Here is a 19,690-nt window from a genome sequence, read left to right on the forward strand (position 1 = left end):
TTAATGTCCTGTGTTGATATGATTCTTTTATGGCATTTCATTCCATCAAAAAATGTTGAGGGAGAGTACTATCCCTTAGTGAACTTTTCGTCAGTAACATGAGGTTTTGAGATGTGGGGGTCACAGAGGGCAGGAGACAATTTTTTCTTTGACTTTTGTTGAAGAAGTTTGAAGACATAATTCTAGTTCTAAAGGTGCAAGGAACTGATTGAGCCATCGCTCCCCCCTGCTCCGTACTGGCTGAAGGAGGACACCCCGGTCTCCTTTTGTATTCTGAAAATAAAAGGAAAGAGGCAAAGGGTATTAAGAGTGAAGGGTTTTCTAGGGGTTAAACCTGGGTGTTTAAGAATCTCCGCGAACCCTCCAGCTTTCACTTAAGTAGCTCCTGTAAAATACTGTAGAATGTGCATGTTCCCCAAAATAAAAGGGCGAGGGCCGAGAGGCTCGTCCGGGAGACGTGGGATCGCTGGTTGGGGCAGCCTCCAGGTCTGGAGCGGAAGGTGCGTGCATTCTGCAGGTGCTGGGATTGTGGTCTCGCACCGCCCCGACTCCTGAGAGGGCGGGAACCGCGGCGTAGCGGAGTATAGGACTTGGCCTCTGAAGCAGAGCCCAGATGTATTCCAAACAGCAGACATCGGTCCAGCCGAGTGCCCACATCTGGCTCGGGGGAGGGGAAATAGCATTTGTAGAAACTGCAGGGAGAAGAGCCCCTCGTTTGGGACGCTAGAAGGCTGGTCCGGCTCGGCTCTTTCCGACTGTTTTTCCGTGATTGCTTCCCTAACTTGTCCATCATTTCAGCCTACGATTTCAATTGGTTGCGCCGTCTGCCACTCGGTTCCGCCGCGCTGACCCCCATTGGGCCCCCGCCGGACGAGGCCCCGCCCCACGAGCTGGGCACCAACACTAGGGCGCCGAGGAGCGAGAGCACGGTGCTTGCTCTGGGCTGGGGGAGGCGGTGGCGGACCGGGAGGAGGAGAAGGAAGAGGAGCGGGGCCAGCAGGAGGCAGCGGCGGCGACGGGGCTGGGGTGATGGTGCAGGTGCCCGGGTTCGGCGCGGAGCTGCCCCGCTGAGGGGCGCCTAGTCCGGGGTCCGCAGCGCCGCGGCGTCTCTCCCGGGGGCGGCGGGCGGGCGGGAAGATGCTGAGCAGGTTGATGAGCGGCAGCAGCAGGAGCCTGGAGCGCGAGTACAGCTGCACCGTGCGGCTGCTGGACGACAGCGAGTACACCTGCACCATCCAGGTCAGTGCCGCGCCGCCCCGCCCGCGGGACCCCTTCGTCTCCCGAGTCTGGCCAACTTGGCCCTTTCCTTTGGCCGCTGCCCGGAGTCGCCCCAGACCCCAGCGCTTTGTCCGCCCCTGGCTACGGAGGACGGCCCCGTTGCAGGGCGCCTCCTCCCGAGCTCCTGTCCGTGGCCAGGCACTGGGCGTTTTTGCGCCGCTGCGGGGCGAGTCGCCGCGTTCCGGATCCCCAACTCGTTCCCTGCTCTTCCCGGGGTAAGGGCGCTTCGTCCTGGCTTCTGGAGCCAGCCCGGGTAGGGGGCATCTTACGCGGGCGTCCGGAGGGAGGCGGGCAGGGCTGGAGGCTCCTTCCCCGGCCGCCCCGTCGGGGGGCGCAGGCTTTGGCTCTCCGGCCCAGCAAGGACGGCTAGCTGGCTTTTCTTATCTCTCCTTGGTTGGAAGGATAATGGTATATGTCATAATTCCCCCCCCCCCCCCAGCATTTGTGAGTCAGAGCTCTCTGAAGGTAGAACTGAACGCGCAGCCCATGCATAGTGGCCTATTGAAGGCAACGCAGCCAGCCCTCTGGATGTTAAAGATCTAGCCCCCCCGCCCCCTTCCGCCGTTCGCTCCCCAAATCTTATTCTGATGGGCAGTTCTGGGGGGGGGGGGTGCGGCGTGAGGTGAAGATTTAGCAACAAGTCCCGGCGATTTGAGGGTTGACAGTGGCGAGAAAGAATCGGTGACTTACAAAAAAACGCCAACAATAAGATAATGCTGCCCAGCATTTCCCCAGAACCTGGTGTTTTTGAGGGGCTTTTTACATACAACCTCTGGCTTATGTTCCTTCACTGCTGCTGTGTGGCACGTCAGGAGGAGTAGTCTTCCCCAGGAACGCAGTCACAGCCCTCTCTCCTCCTCTCTAAAGTCAGAGGTAGGAAACACTGACAATGCTCCGGTGTTCAGTTCAGCAGCCGGGTGGGTCCTGCGCTCCCCGCCGGAAAACTGCTCTTTCTGGAGAAGCCAATTGAGTTGAACCCGCAGGGGTCTCACCTGATCCCTATTTCAGCAAGAAACCGGAGGGCTTCTCGCCTCCGATGTGGCAGACAAAAACTGTCGGCCCCGGGTCCTACCCTCTTTGTCTCCCTGCCTGCCCCCCTTCCCCATTTATTTATTTGCTGACGGTGCTCAATAGCGGAAAATAGCGGTGTGTGAGAAAGACGCTGGGTAGTGTAGGAGAGCAGCTGCCTCTGCTGACTCCGTGCTCAGTTCTGCCTTCTCTCCACTCCACTCCCCCCGCCTCCCAGACCAGCTCTGGGCATAAGTGATGACTGCTGCCAAAGATCCGTGAGGGCAGAGAAAAAGAACAAAACCTCTTTTTTAAGGTCACTTAAATACAGATTAGGCAATCGTAAAGATGCTAGCCATCAAGTGAAAGGATTATTGTAGTTGAATATGATAGAGATGTTATGTGTTATTTCCTTACTGAATAAGTGGCATGCCACTTTTTGTTTCTTTTGTATCTTTATGTCATGTACAGTTTTTTGTTTTTAGTGGGGGGGGGGGGGGAGAAAACATTGAGTTGACATTTTCACCATTTGAATACATTGTCTAGAGCTTTTAAAGTATTTACCCTTTTGTTTTAAAATTTAAGGCTTTGCACAAGAGCATATTAAGGGCAGTACAAGATTTAGACTTCATGACTCCTAAAAAGACTTTTGGGGTATACACATGGTGAAATAAAATTTCCAGGACAGATCATTAACTTTTGCCAAGGTGTAGAGTAAAAATGAAACACAATTCATGCCTCCACTCCAATAGTGATAATCTTGTGGTTTTAAGGTATCACAATAAGGCAATTGGTTATTTTTCCCAGTTAGTAGAACCTTTAAAGTTGTGGGTAGTTTTCATTACTATTGAAAAAATACTATTTTTAAGTTCAGCAGAACTTTTTGGATTTATGCTTACTGTGTGGTTGTGTTTATTTACTATAATTTAATGTTATAAAAATTTAGGAAAATTAAAAATACAATTATAAAAATTAAGCTTGGTATGAAGTGACCATACTGTAATGTGTCCACTGTCGAGACATGTTAACGATTGTGCATGGTGATTCTTGCATAAAATCTAAAAGACACAGGAATTCTAAAGTATATGTAATCTGGTTATTTTGGGGCACCACTATTGTGAAATGCTGTTGCTTTTATCTGTGTGAGGAAATGTAAGAAAAGACAGTATTTTATGTGAAATTAATTTTGTTTATATAGCTTATCTGAGCATTCAGAAACTAAGCTTTTCTTAGCAACTTTTCCCCTGGTGCATTTCTGTGTGTGTGTTTGTGTGCTTATTTATAAAATACTGGGTACAGGGGTTTTAAAATCAGAATTGAAAGAAACTGTGAGCTACTTATTAGGTTAAAGCAATATTCCCAACATTTTAGCAATTGCAGTACCGTATATTTTTTAAAAATGTGGTGACAATTTGAACTTCTTTTCCTTATGGTATTGTATGCCATATTTTTATTTTAAAAAGGTATCTATTTCAGAAAGATTTCAGTGCTTCTTGAGATCATTAGAGACCACTTAGGCAAAGCAGAGTTGCAATAGCCACATTTGGTAAATTTCAGTCGTAGGAAATTCTGTCAAAAGTATTGGTCTAGCCGCTAGACTCTAGCCTTTAATATTGCAGCAGTTATACTGATCTGGCATTTAGGATGTGATTATTAAGGTAATGAAAATGCCTTATGTCCTCTCAATGAAGGTTGCCACAGTTATCAAACTATTCTTTTTATTCTTTCTGATATGCAAATGTATTTGTAGACCATGAGAAATGAAAGCGCACATACATAGTAAGGTTGTAGTGTAATTGCTCCCCTGTTGAAGAACATTGTTCACAGCTCCCTGCCAGTTTTGAAGGTCATTGTCTCATAAATGCAGATCTGGTCCATATTTTTTGCACATCTCTTTTATTTTATTCATGTCTATATTTATTTACCACATTTACTGCCTTACTTTATTATTTTACTTGGTAGAAAAATAGGAAAAGTAAAAAAGCTACCTAATATCTTTGAATGCAGTATACCAAATGGAGTCATTTTAAAGCTTAGGCATATGATATCCTAAGGAATAAACTTTTAACTATCTTTCAGGTTATAATAGTTTATAAAATATTAAGAATATTTGTTGCATAAATGCCAGTAGAAATATATATTGGAAAATACATATTTTCAAGTCAGAAATATTAAACCCTTTTGTGATTATTGAAAAGTAGAGCTACCCTAGAAATGAATTTGATTTTACTGGAACCTATTAAAATAACTACTGATTAAATAGCTAGGTTAAATTGGTTTTTGCAGTTAATGAGGTACTACCATTAATAAAAATGTGTGTGTGCAGAGACAGTTCTATAATGAAATTAAGGTTTGGGTTTGATGTGGCTCAGCCACTTAGTAACTGTACCCTTACCCGTGTAAGGGTAAAGCAGGCAATGTTAGGGGAGAGAACAGATGTACTGAGCCCTGTAGTTGTCAGGCATTCTACCTGTGTTATAGTATCTCATGTACCTCACAACATTATAACCGTTGTACCAGCTGAAGAAAATGGGATTGTGGATTCGTGGGAGAGCCGATGTTTGTTGAATGGCTAACTCTGTACGAGGCTCTCTGCTATGTGCTTCACTCATTTGAGAGGTAGGTGGTATTATCCTCATTTTATAATTGAAAGACAGGCCCAGGTGAAGGGACTTGCTCAAAGCTAGCAGGTGGCTGATTCTTTTGTCTCTAAATCCCATCTTTTCCCTTTTATCCATTCTCCCTAAGTCACTTCACCTGTTTGTACCTTAATTTCCTCATCTATAAAATGGGAATGTTAATACAGTGGGGCCTTGACTTACGAGTGCCCCGACTAACGAGTTTTTTGAGATACCAGCTGTCTCTCGGCTGATTTTTTTGCATTGAGTTGATAGAGTAATTTGAGTTAACGAGCTCCTTAATGAGCTCGGTCTCGGAACGAATTAAACTCATAAGTCAAGGCCCCACTGTACTTATTTCACAGTAAAGAGAAAATTAGTTAGAAATATTACAAATAATAGGGAAAATTGAAAGAGTCATATACTATACTTACATTGGGCCTTATTCTGTGCAAATAAAAAATAGAATTGAGAAATGTTTTATTTAAGCTATAAGTTCCCTTAAAAGGACTTCTCATAAATCTCAATGAAATTGTAAAATCCAAAGCTGGGATGATTGGAATCTTGATTAGAACTATTCTTTAAATTTTAAGAGTTCAGATTTGCTTTACTTCTATCCTACTCAGTCTTTGGCTTTAGAGGGGCACTTATTGCCTGGACCATGATTTGTCTTTTCTAAGAACTTCAGCTTCATATTTGGTAAGCGGAATCCTTGGTTTCATTGTATTTTCATGAATTTTAAAAAATATTTTATTTTAAAAGTATTTACGCTGTCTCAGGATCTCTGTTACAATAATAAGCAAAACTAATTCTTAAGACGAAGATAGTTCCAAAATTAGACCTCTAGAATCCTAACATCCCTTGTATTCTGTTTCTTAATTTGTGTATTTAAACATTCATTATAGAAAATGCAAATCATCCTTTTTCATACAGAAGGTAAATTCTAGATGTGTATTTTTGCTCTGATTCTTTTTGTGTTTGAAAAAGTACTGTTTAAGGAAGCATCAGTGGCATCCAAGAGAAACCTAGAAGCATTCACCACAGCAGGTTTCACTCAATGGTATTTGTATTAATTTGCATTCTATTAAATGCTTGGAATGAATATGTTAGATGAGGCTATTCAACATAGTGCAAAATAGAAGAGCACGTGGTGTTTGAGTCTTCTGTTTGCTACATTGTCCAGAGATTCTTTACCATGTCTGTGCTATCATTAGTATGACACACACAAAAGCGTTTGCCAAAATGAAATCAAACAACCTAAAGGCGAAAAGTAGTCATTTTTATTATTCATTTGGTTTATGTATAGGTATTAAAATGTATAACTCACAATAAGAAGAAGCAAGGCATTAGTTTTAGAAGGGATTTGCCAGTGATGTAACAATTACTATATTAAAATATTTTGAATTACCTTTAGAACTTTATTTTCAGATAGACTGTACTTTAGAACATATAAAGAAGAGAGTCAAGAGAAAACTGTAAATCTTAAGCCCTAAGAATTATAGTACCTAGTTCATTGCTTTACATGGTTATAGTTCAATAAATATTTGTTTTGATTTGTTTGTGCTGGTACATGATTGCTGTGTTAGCTTCAACACTAAAATTTCTTATGCCTGAAAACAATAAACATTTTCCAACGACTGTACAACCCTTTTTATAGTTTCACCTCTTCCATTTCTAAACCTTTCTGCAACTCCTCTCCCTGGTGAGAGGTACAGTATGTAAATAGGGTATTTTATGGAGCCTTTAAGGTCTCTGATAACTTTCTGCAATTATCTTTTGTTGAATAAGCGGAGCTCCAGTCTAAAGCTTCTATGATTTTTAAGTTTATCTCTTAGGATTTCAAGCTTTTCAGGTCCAGCCTCTCCATCTTTGCAGGTTTAGAAGGCTTAAGTCAAATGAACACTGTAGTGCAGCGCTTCAAGGAGCGTTAGGTCTGGCAGAATTAAAATACTGAGTATAGGGATTACCCCCGTCACAGAACCCTCCTTTACTCCTTTCCCCTAAGTCAGTATCACATTAAATGACCTCCTCACAGCCTCATTTTCTAACATTTTGCCCCAACAGGAAGTGAACCACGCTTCCCAACCTGTTTCTAATTATGTCTATTTTAAGCTGACTTCATTTTCCCTCTGACAGTCTCATCTGTAACATTCTGTCTGACTCTGCAGACCCTGTTTCGTGGAGCTGCCTCTTGGAGGTCACTCTTCTTCAGCTGTGCCTCGCCAGAGCTTGTCCAACAGATGTGAATCCCGTATAACGGAGGATGGGCAACAGCCCCACAGCTTCTGTATCTCACTACATGGAGCTTAGGGAGGAGCGTGCTGTTCTCCTAGAGGCCAGGTGGCAGTTCTTGCCCCTCTATCTCTGCCTTTTAACCATTGGGGCTCAGGCCAACCACCTTAATGGTTTCCTCATGCAGCTGAGAAATATGAAGAGTACTAAAGCATGGGACGGGTTAAAGCAGAAGCTTCTCAAAGTATGGTTTGTGGATGATCCGCATCAGTTTCACCTGGGTATTCGTTAGAAATGCAAAACACCTGGTCATGTCCTTCATAGCTGGGTCTTCCATTCCTTTAAGTTGGCAATACAACTTTTTGAACGTCTACAAACATTTTAATATAGGTAGAGCCAAAGCTAGACTAGGGAGAACAGTTTCTGTGGGAGGCCAGCTTCTAGATTTCAGTTACGGACCTCTTGCCTCCCAAGGCCGCCCTCTGATCCTCATTATTGTTGACAACATTTTGAACAAGATAGGGCCCTTCCATTGGTCTTTCACTGATTGTAATTGCTACACTATTTCTAAGAATGGTGTTTTACCTTTGTGGTTTTTCCAACCTAGTTGTGTAACATCCTGGATATGGAAGGCAGGAGCTTGTAAAGCAGCGGTTCTCAACCTGTGGGTCGCGACCCCTTTGGCAGTCGAACGACCCTTTCACAGGGGTCACCTAATTCCATCTTGAATATCAGATATTTACATTAGGATTCATAACAGTAGCAACATTACAGTTATGAAGTAGCAATGACAATAATTTTATGGTTGGGTCACAACATGAGGAACTGTATTTAAAGGGCCAGAAGGTTGAGAACCACTGTTGTAAAGACTCTTAGGTTCCAATTCTCCAGGCTTTTGCTTGCTAACGTCAAACTAGAAACAACTTGTGTGAAATAAGTCCTCTAAGGAGATCCTTCCGTGCCATGCTCATACAGGCAATATAATTAGGCCACATGCTTGGCAACTACTGAGTTTGTGTACAATAGCTCCATTCACTTGTCTAGAGAAAACACCCCTTTGACGGTGATTATAGCTTTTATTCCCCCTCCTCTACTTCTGACTCCCTGCATAACCATGACCTCATCTGCTGGTCCATATTTAGAAACACTCTAGACCACTCCAGAAATGCTTTAGGATTCATTCCTGTATATTAAGGATTGTTTCAAAGCCTCAGACAATCACTGCTTACCAAGGGAAACCATTCAAGGTCAGGACCAAACCTAGCTATTATGTCTTATTAGAGCCATCTTACTGTGTCACAACTCGGGGGCGCTTTTCCTTTTGTAGAAATTGTGAACCTTGTTAAAAGCAAGAGGAATAGAGTAAGACATGGGTTAAAGCAGTGGCTTCTTAAAGTATGGGTTGTGGATGATCAGCATCAGTTTCACCTGGGTACTTATTAAATGCAAATTCTTGGCCCTACTGCAGACCTAATATAGTGGGGCCTTGACTTACGAGTTTAATTCGTTCCGTGATGGAGCTCGTAACTCAAATTACTCGTATGTCAAATCAGTTGTGAACGAGTGAGACACGTGATGCTGGGCTGATGTTGTGGCGTTCACTGTGACGTTCGCTGCGCCAACTAGCGGTGGGGTATCTGAAGCTGGCTTGTAACCCGAATTTTAGCTCACAACTCAAAGCAAAAAATCGGCCGAGACGGCTCGTATCTCGAAAAACTCGTTAGTCGGGACACTCGTAAGTCAAGGCCCCACTGTAAATCAGAAACTTGGGGGGTAGAGCTCGGCAATCTGTTTTATGGTAGCAAGTCTCTCGGGTGAGTCTTACGTTTGCTGAGGTTTGAGAATCACTACTAATGGCTTATACAGAGATTTAGTAGACAAAGTTGATGAGTCTTGTTGATTGACTGAATATAAAAGATGAAGGAGAAGGAGAAGCCAAGAGTCAATCTCACATTTTTAAATTTTTTTTTTCCTTCACAATGGCCTTAACGGGTCCTCTACCTTTGTAAGGTAAAAGTTAGGTTATTTTGCAGATATGCATAACTATCTTCAAGTGGGCAGGACTCTAAACATTCTACAGTGGGTCATAATTCCAATTGGATGCCCTTATTCTTGTGTTCCATGACCTAAAAATAATTGGATTATTTTATATTTGTATATTGATTTTCAAGAAAATCTTTACAAATTAAAGCACGGAGGGATTAGGAAGGAGTAAAGGTGCCTAAGGGCTGAGGGACTGCAAACATGTAAATAGCAAACTGTGAAATATCCTGGAATTCAGGGCTGTGACAAGGTGATAGGCTGTGGCGGTGCAAATGTCGGGGACTCAAAATTAGCAGATATTTCTCAAAGGAGTTGAGATTTGAACTAGGTCATGAAAGAGTTCCAAAGCAGAAAAAGGGCTGGGGTGGGGGCGGGGGGGAGTAAAGGGCATTCCAGGCTGACAAAATAGCAGGCTCCTTCTAGGTAGAAAAGCTAAAACTGTAAAGCCAAACATGCTTACTAGTAGTCTTTACTGTGTTTATCTGACTTACTCTGGTACAGTTGAGGCAAACAACAGAAATCTACTTGTCTAGGAAAAATTACTGTCAGCAAATTTCAGTCATTCTTGACGTGTTCAGAGGAGTCGATCTAAACTAAAACGCTTAAAGCTGACGTTGGGTTAAATCTAATTCCAAAACTATAACACAAATTAAGATTCTTCGCACAGCAATGGCACCATTTAAAGAAAAAGTAGATTCAGATATCAGTCTTAATTCTGTGGCTGCAGCAACTACATGTGAATTTTATTCCCAGGAGACCTCATCCCTGGCATCAGTTTACTTATCTGACCAAAAATGAGGGTATCAAATCCCAACATTTAACTGATGTTTGAAAATCCTTTAACTGATACATCGCCACCTAAATTGTGCGTTAACAGTTAGGAACTGTGACCCATGGATCCCTAAAAGGCATACTTAGCATTTCTGTTCCCAAACCTAAGTGGCCACCAAGAATAGCTTTGCTAGAAGACGAAGGAGTGCAGCTTTAGATTCCCCAGTGAGCCCAGGCTTGCCAGCTTCAAAGTTCCCAGCCCTACACAGGGGTGCACTTTTAGCCCTCAAAACAATGCCAGGCTAGAGCTTTGGGAATGGGAGCCTCTAAGAAAGCACTATTTGGCATTTGGGCAATCAGTGTTCGGCAGAATGCCAATGCTAATAGGTTATTTTGCTCTGGAAAAGGAAAAAAAGCAGGGATAGTCTAAAAACTGATGAATAGGGAATGACTGACAATACGGGCACTCCACTTTGTTGGAGAGATTAAGGAGGCTTGCTGTGAAATGGTATTATGAGAGCCAGACAAATTAGCAAAGGCCCACAGGCCCAAGACCTAAAAGAAATAGTGGTACATCAAAACAGCATGCCCCAGGCACACTCACATGTCTGGCCACTTCCATTGAACTTGTAGTAGGAAGAAGCCAATCATTGTGAACCCTTGCAGTCTGGTATTCCATCCAGGCATCCATAGACAGGCACATTATCCTTTGCCTCCAGGCAGGTGCAGAGCCTCTTTCTCTATAGCTTGATTTAACTCAAGGGCCTGGACCCCAGCCTTATTTTGAGGACACCTGAGTGGAAGAGTTGGCTTTAGGAGTCCCAAAGGATTCCAGAAGCTCTAGGCAGGATGTGTCAGTAAGAATCTGCTTGGCACGAGTCAAGCAGATAAGAACATTGATCACAACACAAGGAACAGAATTAATCACGTCACCTAAGGCTCTCAAGTACTAGTACTTCTAGGGGTAATTTAGGCTGGAGAAGGCAGCTAGCCTACCCTCTTTGCAGGTTTTTCCCTTTAGAAAAACCCAAAAGATCCCTGCCCCGAGTTATTATGGAATTGGAGGTTTGTGGATCAGAAGGACTGCATGGACTGGCAATGATGCCTGGGATGTTATGAGGCATATTGAGCCTGCAGTTTCACAGTACGCACTCATCTGTACAACAGAATATCTCATCAGCTCGTTGGGAGCCCACTCAGAAGAAATTTGGCTGTTGAAAGATAAAAGTCTGATCAAAACACAAGGTAGTTCCAGCACTACAATGCAACTTCTTCAATTTATGCCAAGCTTTAGATTTCAGTGCATGTGAAATAGGTTTTTTAAAAAAATGGAATGGAAGTTTGCTTGGTATAGTTGCAGGATATAAGATACTGAACCAACTATTGCAGTGTCAGATTTCATAAGCAGCATAGCTTATATGAAAAAATCAATACTTTCTTTGCTTATTTTCAAATATACTTTGGGTCATTTAGTAAGCATGTTTTAAATGAATAGCCACAGCACAGTTGGACGGACTTGGTGGTTGAGAGTCGACTTATGAACTAGGCGGTCACAGTTAGATTCCCTGTCAGGGCACATGCCTGGGTTGCAGGCTGGATCCTCAGTGTGGGGCATGCAGGAGGCAGCCAATTAATGATTCTCATTACTGATATTTTTATGTCTCCCTCTCTGAAATAAATAAAAATATATTAAAAAGAAAAGAAAAGAAAGTGACAGAAGTGGATAAACTTTACTTCCCACATTCCACAATTTTATTTCCTACCATCTTTTCTGACACAATAGCTCTTCTATTTATCTTTTATTATCTCCTTTGTTTTATGCTAACTTATACTATGGGCCACTCATTTAATAAGGTCTTTTATCACAATTTCTGATTGCCATTACTACTAAACTATACCTTTGCTTGTTGTCAAATTCTTTGTGTGGTGGTCACACCTTTTATGATGATAGTGGTGGCAGAAGGTGTTTAAAAGTATTCAACCATAAAACATATAAATATACATTAAAACAATGTGATACATGTTCTTTTAACACAAGTGTTTGTATTTTAATTAATTGGAGCTTAAGATAATACTAATATCTAAATAAATTGACATCTTGGGGCTGGACTGAGATGAATTTTCAGTATGTTCGGAATTTTCTGTTAACTTTTTTGCAATTCTTTCATAATGGATGAATAGACCCAGTGAGGCTCTATGTCTACGTGACTTCAGGTGTGACACTTAGGGATTGAGTGGACATGGTGACTGCTCATGGCCAGGAAAGTCTTTACTCCGGGCAGCTGAAATTAGTGAAATTTGAGGGAGATTGAAATAATTGACTGAGGGGAGACACTAAAGATCAAAATCAGAAAAATAGTCGGGATAGAGCAAGACGAGCCTTAAGCAGAAATACCTGGTTGGGTCTGGAGGGAGAATCTGGATGGGGGATAATGAAAGGGTATTGGAGGTCTATTTTTTTGTTGTTGCAGCTGTGTGTGATAGTAGAGGGTTAAGGGTTTAAAGCAGTGGTTCTCAACCTTCCTAATGCCGTGACCCTTTAATACAGTTCCTCATGTTATGGTGACCCCCAACCATAAAATTATTTTTGTTGCTACTTCATAACTGTAATTTTGCCACTGTTATGAATCATAATGTAAATATCTGAAATGCAGGATGTATTTTCATTGTTACAAATTGAACATAATTAAAGCATAGTGATTAATCACAAAAACAATATGTAATTATATATGTGTTTTCCGATGGTCTTAGGCGACCCCTGTGAAAGGGTTGTTCGAGTAGCGCTGGTTTAAAGTATCTCTCTGGACTTGCTGCCCATGTGGGAGTGATACTTAGAATATTCAACTATCAATGAGTCACTGTGAATACCTCACTGACCAAGACTGCTAGAGTGCACTGGAGCTGGGTCTGGGGCCCTCTGCTTGGTCAGAAATGATTGAGCGCTGAATCGTGGAGGTTGAGGGTGGTTCCAGGGAAGAGAGGAGGAGCCTCCAGGGCAGTGGCTATTTGCCCACTGATAGAGAAATATTTCAATATTTTAATGACCAGCAGGATTTTATTGGAGCATGACAAAGCTGAATCCACTCCTCATTCCGACAGGATTCTTCTGTTAGGTAGGATGAAATGGGAACATGCAAGAAGTTACAAGTGCTCAGGTGTTGTTGAGGCATGATAGGGGTCACAATGAATTCAGTCTTCCTCTTCCTACTGTAGCCTCAGTGGTGGCAGGCATCAGAGCCTCCTGCATTGCCTCCCCTGGCTCTCATTTATGCTAGCCAGATATGGGGTTCAAATGGTCTAGGTCAGTGATGGCGAACCTATGACACACGTGTCAGAGGTGACACACGTGTCAGAGGTGACACACAAACTCATTTTTTTGGTTGATTTTTCTTTGTTAAATGGCATTTAAATATATAAAATAAATATCAAAAATATAAATCTTTGTTTTACTATGGTTGCAAATATCAAAAAATTTCTATATGTGACATGGCACCAGAGTTAAGTTAGGGTTTTTCAAAATGCTGACACGCCGAGCTCAAAAGGTTCTCCATCACTGGTCTAGGTTTTATCCTCCTGTGGAGCAGTGGGCCCATTCCTACCTTTCACATGCTTCCAAAATGCAACTCTGATCATTTCTTTTTACAATCCTTCAAGCTTTTCCCATTGCCTACTGAATTATAGTCTTTTAGCTTTGTTTCCTATCATCCTGCATATGCATTTTCTCTTGCTGCAGGAATCACCAGTCTCTCATCAAATCACCTCCTTATTCCAGGGTGGACTCCCAACCCAGTATTGCTGGGCAGTGCCTTGGGGGATCTTATTATAGCACTTTTCACACTAAAATATAAATATTTAAGTACACGTCTACCCCTCTTTAGACCAGCGGTTCTCAACCTATGGGTTGCGACCCCTTTGGGGGTCGAACGACCCTTTCACAGGGGTCGCCTAAGACCATCGGAAAACACATATTTAATTACATATTGTTTTTGTGATTAATCACTATGCTTTAATTATGTTCAATTTGTAACAATGAAATTGGGGGTCACCACAACATGAGGAACTGTATTAAACGGTCGCGGCATTAGAAAGGTTGAAAACCACTGCTTTAGACAGTGAACTGTTTGAAAGGCAAAGATGAGATCTTTGTACCATTAGTAGCTAAGGTCTTACCTGCGGCTTACTAAAGGTTGATTGTAGATGTGCATGAATGAAAGTGTTACCTCTGATAAAGAGGATTATTAATAATGCAAATGTAAAGTTACCTCTGATCTAAGCTAAACAGATTTTTAAAGATGAACACATCAGTCCTGGTCTGTGTTTCTCAGTGGTTAGAGCGTCCCCCTCACCCACCAAAGGGTCTCATTTCGATTCCCAGTCAAGGGCATGTACCTGGGTTGCGGATTTAATCCTATTTGCTTGTGTGGGTGGCAACCAATTGATGTTTCTCTCTCTCTCTTTCTCTTGTGTGCGCACTCCCCCTCCCCCCCATTCCCTTCCACTCTCTCTAAAAATCAGTTGAAAAAAATATGCTTGGGTCAGGATTAACAAAACAAAACAAAACAAAAAACCCCAAACAAATAAACAAAATGAATACATCAGATTTTCTGGTCTTTAGAATTATGTTATAGTGACTTTAAAAGGTGGTTAGTTAGTGGTGATGGTTGTGCAACTCTAGGAATATATTAAAAACCACTGACTTGCTCACATTAAAGTGGTAATTTTATGATGTGAATTATATTTTAATTTACACATCAGTTTCTTGGTTTTGATAATGTACTATAGTTATATAAGATGTTACCATCAGGGGAAGCTGTGGGAAGGATATATGAGACATCTTTATACTATTTTTACAATTTCTTATGAGTCTGTAATGATAATAAACAGTTTTTATTTATTATTTTTTGATAATAATCATGAATTTATCTGTACTTATCAGCACAGTTTCAAAATATATAAAACATTAACTGACAAAATTATAGGGAGAAAAATGACAAGTCCATTACTATAGTGAGAGATACTATCAGAAGCTGAGGAATCAGGCAGAATATTTGAGTAATAAATTAATAATCTTGATCTGCTATTTAAATAGAATCCTGCATTTAATAAATGCACAATGCTGATTATTTTCAATTATACATGGAACATTTACAAAAACTGACCAACTGCCAGGTCAGAAAGGAAGTCTCAACTAATTTCCAACAATTGCTAACATTCAGATCGCATCCTCTAACCATAATGTAGGCAGTTAAGTTAGAAAATAATAAAAGAAAATGTTCTTAAAATGTACTTCTTTGAGAAACTTAAGATGCAATCCAATGTGAATCAGGAATTAAAAAGGAAATAACCATAAAAATAAAAAAAATTAACAATGATGAAAGTACTACATGTCAAAATGTATAGCATACATTTAAAGTGATACTTATATGTAATTTATTTTCAAAAATAATAAACAGTTTTTAAAGGTGATTAGTTTTCCTGAGCAAATATGTTTATTATTTTTAGTTAGGATTTATGGTTCAGAATGACTATACAAAGTTTTCTCACTTGATTAGGATCCAGTTACTTTCAATATTATGTAGGATTATTTATAAGTAGATCAGTTTTGATATATGATGCTTGAAAATAAAGTCAGTTATAGACTAATAAAAAGATAAGGGTTTGGAAATGATATTTCAGTAGTTTGTTTTTGCCTACTTATTATTCTTTGTTCCTCTCCTTAATGTTTCTCTGACATAATTACAATGAAAAGGAACGTACGGCTACATAACATGGTGCCATTATTGTGTTTTAGGGTTATTTTATATAATGTAAATATTATATATTTTAATTGTAATATGTGTTAATTGAGCCATTAAAATTTTTTTGAGTACTTAATGTGTTTTGAGCCCTGTGATAAACACTTTATATGCACTCTTTTATTTAATCCTACCCATTTGATAGAAAATATTATTATCCCTAATTACAGATGAGTACAATAAGGCTTAGAGATGTTAAATAACTTGCCTAATATCTCACAGCTAGCCAGTGGGAGAGCTGGGATTCTGTATGACCTTTCTTACTGCTCTGTGATGCAGTAGGCAGTGTAGTGCAATGGAAAAAAAAAAACCCCACTGATTTGTGGGAGTTGGGAGACCTGTATGAAAAGCCCGCCTCTCTGACTAATTAACTTTGAAGCCTTGAGCAGGTAACAACTTCTCAGATGCAACTTAACCTCTCATCTGTAAAATGAGACTCAGATAGGAGACCCCCTCCACTCTCTTTTAGCACAAACGTTCTGTAGTTCACAAGAAATTTGTCCACAGCACAATAGTGTTTGTCTTGGTGTTCCCACTGTAAAGAATATTCTTTAAAAATGCAAATATTCCTTTTAAAGATAGGATGTTAATGGAAGAGCTTGGTGACTGTTTCAGTCTATGATCTGGTCCTTAACTTTGCAGAACACAAAATATAGTTTTATCTACTCATTCAACACAGATCAGATGCTGGAGGATTGAGTCATGCTAATCAAAATCATAGAGCTTTTTTTTTTGTACTGCAGAATCTCAGTTTATTATATTGGGGTAGTAAATACTAGTTTCTGTCATTGTAGGCACTTCTTTTAGGATCAGAGACTTTGGAAAACCAAATTAGAAAGTTGTTTTGGAAGGCAAGGGGAATCAAATGGTATTGAGGGATATTCTTCTCTGTCATGTAAAAGCCTATAAGCTATCTCTGTCCAATAGCAGAGTTCTATTCATTATGTATCTACCAGAATCCGTTTTTCCTCTCTCCCTGAATAGTAATTACTAAATGCTGATGAAGTCTTCTCTTTAGCTCTTCCCCTACTTCATGCAAATTATTGTATATACGTTAATAATATAGCTTTACTTTTTCTTTTTTTAAGGTATATCACAGTCTAGAGCAGCGGTTCTCAACCTGTGGGTCGCCAACCTGTGGGTCGCTAACCTGTGGGTCGCGACCCCTTTGGGGGTTGAATGACCCTTTCACAGGGGTTGCCTAAGACCATCGGAAAACACATATATAATTACATATTGTTTTTGTGATTAATCACTATGCTTTAATTATGTTCAATTTGTAACAATGAAAACACATATAGCATATCAGATATTTACATTATGATTCATAACAGTAGCAAAATTACAGTTATCAAGTAGCAACAAAAATAATTTTATGGTTGGGGGTCACCACAACATGAGGAACTGTATTAAAGGGTTGCGGCATTAGGAAGGTTGAGAACCACTGGATACTCTGCTCTGATTAGACTTGGGTGTTTCAATAACAACAAAAAATTCAAGACCCTATTTTAAATGCCATTTTCTCCCCTAAGTTAGTTAACTTGGTCAGATAGCATTTTAAAATTTTATGTTGACTTTTACTAGTTTGTCTTTTTTGAGGGGGGCCTTTTAAAAAAAAACTTTGATCTCAGAATATAAGGGGTGGGGGGTTCTGCCATGGTCCCCATGTATATGACTATGTTTTCACTCTGTCATAGTCAATATTGATATCCACGGGAGGCATATTACACATATGTTATGGATTGTAAGAGTTAATTCTGATGTATTTTAAAAGTTTCCACTTTTCTCTTGCTCTTGTTTTCTGCTTCTCTCATAATGTAAACTTAACTTTTTCAAAAGTCAGATTTATCAGGGAACAATTTACATAGCGTAAAATTGACTCCTTTATAGGTATATAGTTCTTTGAATTGTGACAAATGTATACAAGTTGTCTACCATATATAGATTATTTTCACCTCCGCATAAAGTGGTGAAAATATTGTGCTCCTTTATGGTTAGTCTCCTCCCCTTTCTGGTAGCCAGAAAGGGGAGGAGACTAACCAAAATGTGGTTTTGATTTGCATTTCCCTAATGACTGAAGATGTTCTAGTCTGATTTTGGTCCTTGTAGTTTTGCCTTTTCTTCAATGTCATAAAATAGAATCATACAGTATGTAATTTTTAAAGTCTGGCTTCCTTAGCATAATGCTTTTTTGAGTTACAAATTACATATTAAAAAGTTCATCCATTTAAGGTGTATAATTCAACCGTTTTTAGTATATTTACAGTTGTGCATCATCAACATAATCTAATTAAAAAACATTTATATCACCCCTGAAAGAAAGCTTTTACCCATGAACAGTCACTTTCATTTTCTGTCTCTCTCCCCCAGATTCTCTGCCCAGGCAAACACTAATCTACTTTTTGTTTCTATAGATTTACTTTTTCTGGACATTTCACATAAATAGAATCAGACACTATATGGTCTTTTGTAACTGACTTCTTTCACTTAGTATGATGATATTGAGGCTGATCCAAGTAGTAACTTGTATTAGTACTTCATTCTTTTTTACTGTTAAATAATTTCCCATTGTATGGATGTATCCCATTTTGTTTAACTATCAGTTGATGGACGTTTGCATTGTTCCACTTTTGAGCTATTATAGCTATGCTATAATCATTTATGTACAAGTTTTTGTGTAGATGTATGTTTTAATTTTTCTTGGATAGATACCTAGGAGTGGAATGCTGGATCATATGGTAACTTGATGTTTAGCATTTGAGGAATTGCCAAACATTCTCCCAAAGTAGCTGCATGAGGGCTCCAATTTCTGCATATTCTTACCAACCCTAACTATCATTTGTCTTTTTGATAGCCATTTTATGGGTGGGAAGTAGTATCTTATTGTGGTTTTGATTTGCATTTCCCTAATGACTGAAGATGTTCTTTTCATGTGCTTATTAATCATTTGTATATCATTTTTTTTGAGAAATGTCTATTCAAATCTTTTGTCCATTTTTAAAATGGAATTTGTCTTTTTGTTATTGTGTTGTAAGCATTCATTATATATTCTGGATATAAGTCCTTTATCAGATACGGTAGTCCCCCCTTGTCTGCAGGGAATATGTTCCAAGACCCCCAGTGGATGCCTGAAACCACAGGTAGTACTGAACCCTATAAATACTATATATTTTTTAAATACATAGATACCTATGATAGTTTACTTTGTAAATTAGGCACAGCAAGACATTAACAAGAGTAACTACTAATAAAAATGAAATAACTATAATATACTGTATTAAAAGTTATGTGACTATAGTATTTCTCTCAAAATAGCTTATTGTACTATATTTATGTCCTGTGTAGCTCAGAGTGGGATGGAGTGAGATTTCATCACACTATTCAGAATGACATGCCATTTAAAACTCACGATTTTTTTTATTTCTGGACTTTTTAATTTATATATTTGTTGAGTGTGGGTAACTGAAACCGTGGGAAGAGAAACCGCGTATAAGGGAGACCACTACAAACAGTTTACAGGTATTTTCTTTTATTCTTTGTGTTGTCTTTTCATTTCCTTAATGGTATCTTTGGAAGTACAATAGATTTTAATTTTATTGATTTTTTTTACAGAGAGGAAGGGAGAAGGATAGAGAGTTAGAAACATCGATGAGAGAGAAACATCGATCAGCTGCCTCCTGCACACCCCCTACTGGGGATGTGCCCGCAACCAAGGTACATGCCCTTCACCGAATCCAACCCGGGACCCTTCAGTCCGCAGGCCAACGCTCCATCCACTGAGCCAAACTGGTTAGGGCTCAGGTTTTAATTTTGATAAAGTTCAATTTATTAATCTTTTTTAAAAAAATTGCTTGTGCTTATATCTAAGAAATCACTGCCTAGCCCAAGGTCAAGAAGATCTGTATTTTCTAAGAAGAGTTTCATAGTGTTAGCTCTTACATTTAG

At 39.9% G+C, this 19,690-nt stretch overlaps 1 protein-coding gene across 2 annotated transcripts in view; it reads left to right on the forward strand.

Moving 5' to 3' along the window:
- The first annotated feature begins 1,137 nt into the window (after window positions 1–1,137).
- Window positions 1,138–19,690, forward strand: part of FRMD5 (FERM domain containing 5) — a 291,605-nt gene continuing 273,052 nt past the window's right edge. For both annotated transcript variants that reach the window (XM_070423593.1, XM_070423602.1), the window contains exon 1: window positions 1,138–1,239. In XM_070423593.1, coding sequence (XP_070279694.1) covers window positions 1,138–1,239 — 102 coding nt within the window. The remainder of the gene's footprint in view (window positions 1,240–19,690) is intronic.

This window comes from Myotis yumanensis, unplaced genomic scaffold (genome assembly GCF_028538775.1).
Source record: "Myotis yumanensis isolate MYYU_CA2020_CCGP unplaced genomic scaffold, mMyoYum1.0.hap1 SCAF_1, whole genome shotgun sequence".
NCBI lineage: Eukaryota > Metazoa > Chordata > Mammalia > Chiroptera > Vespertilionidae > Myotis > Myotis yumanensis.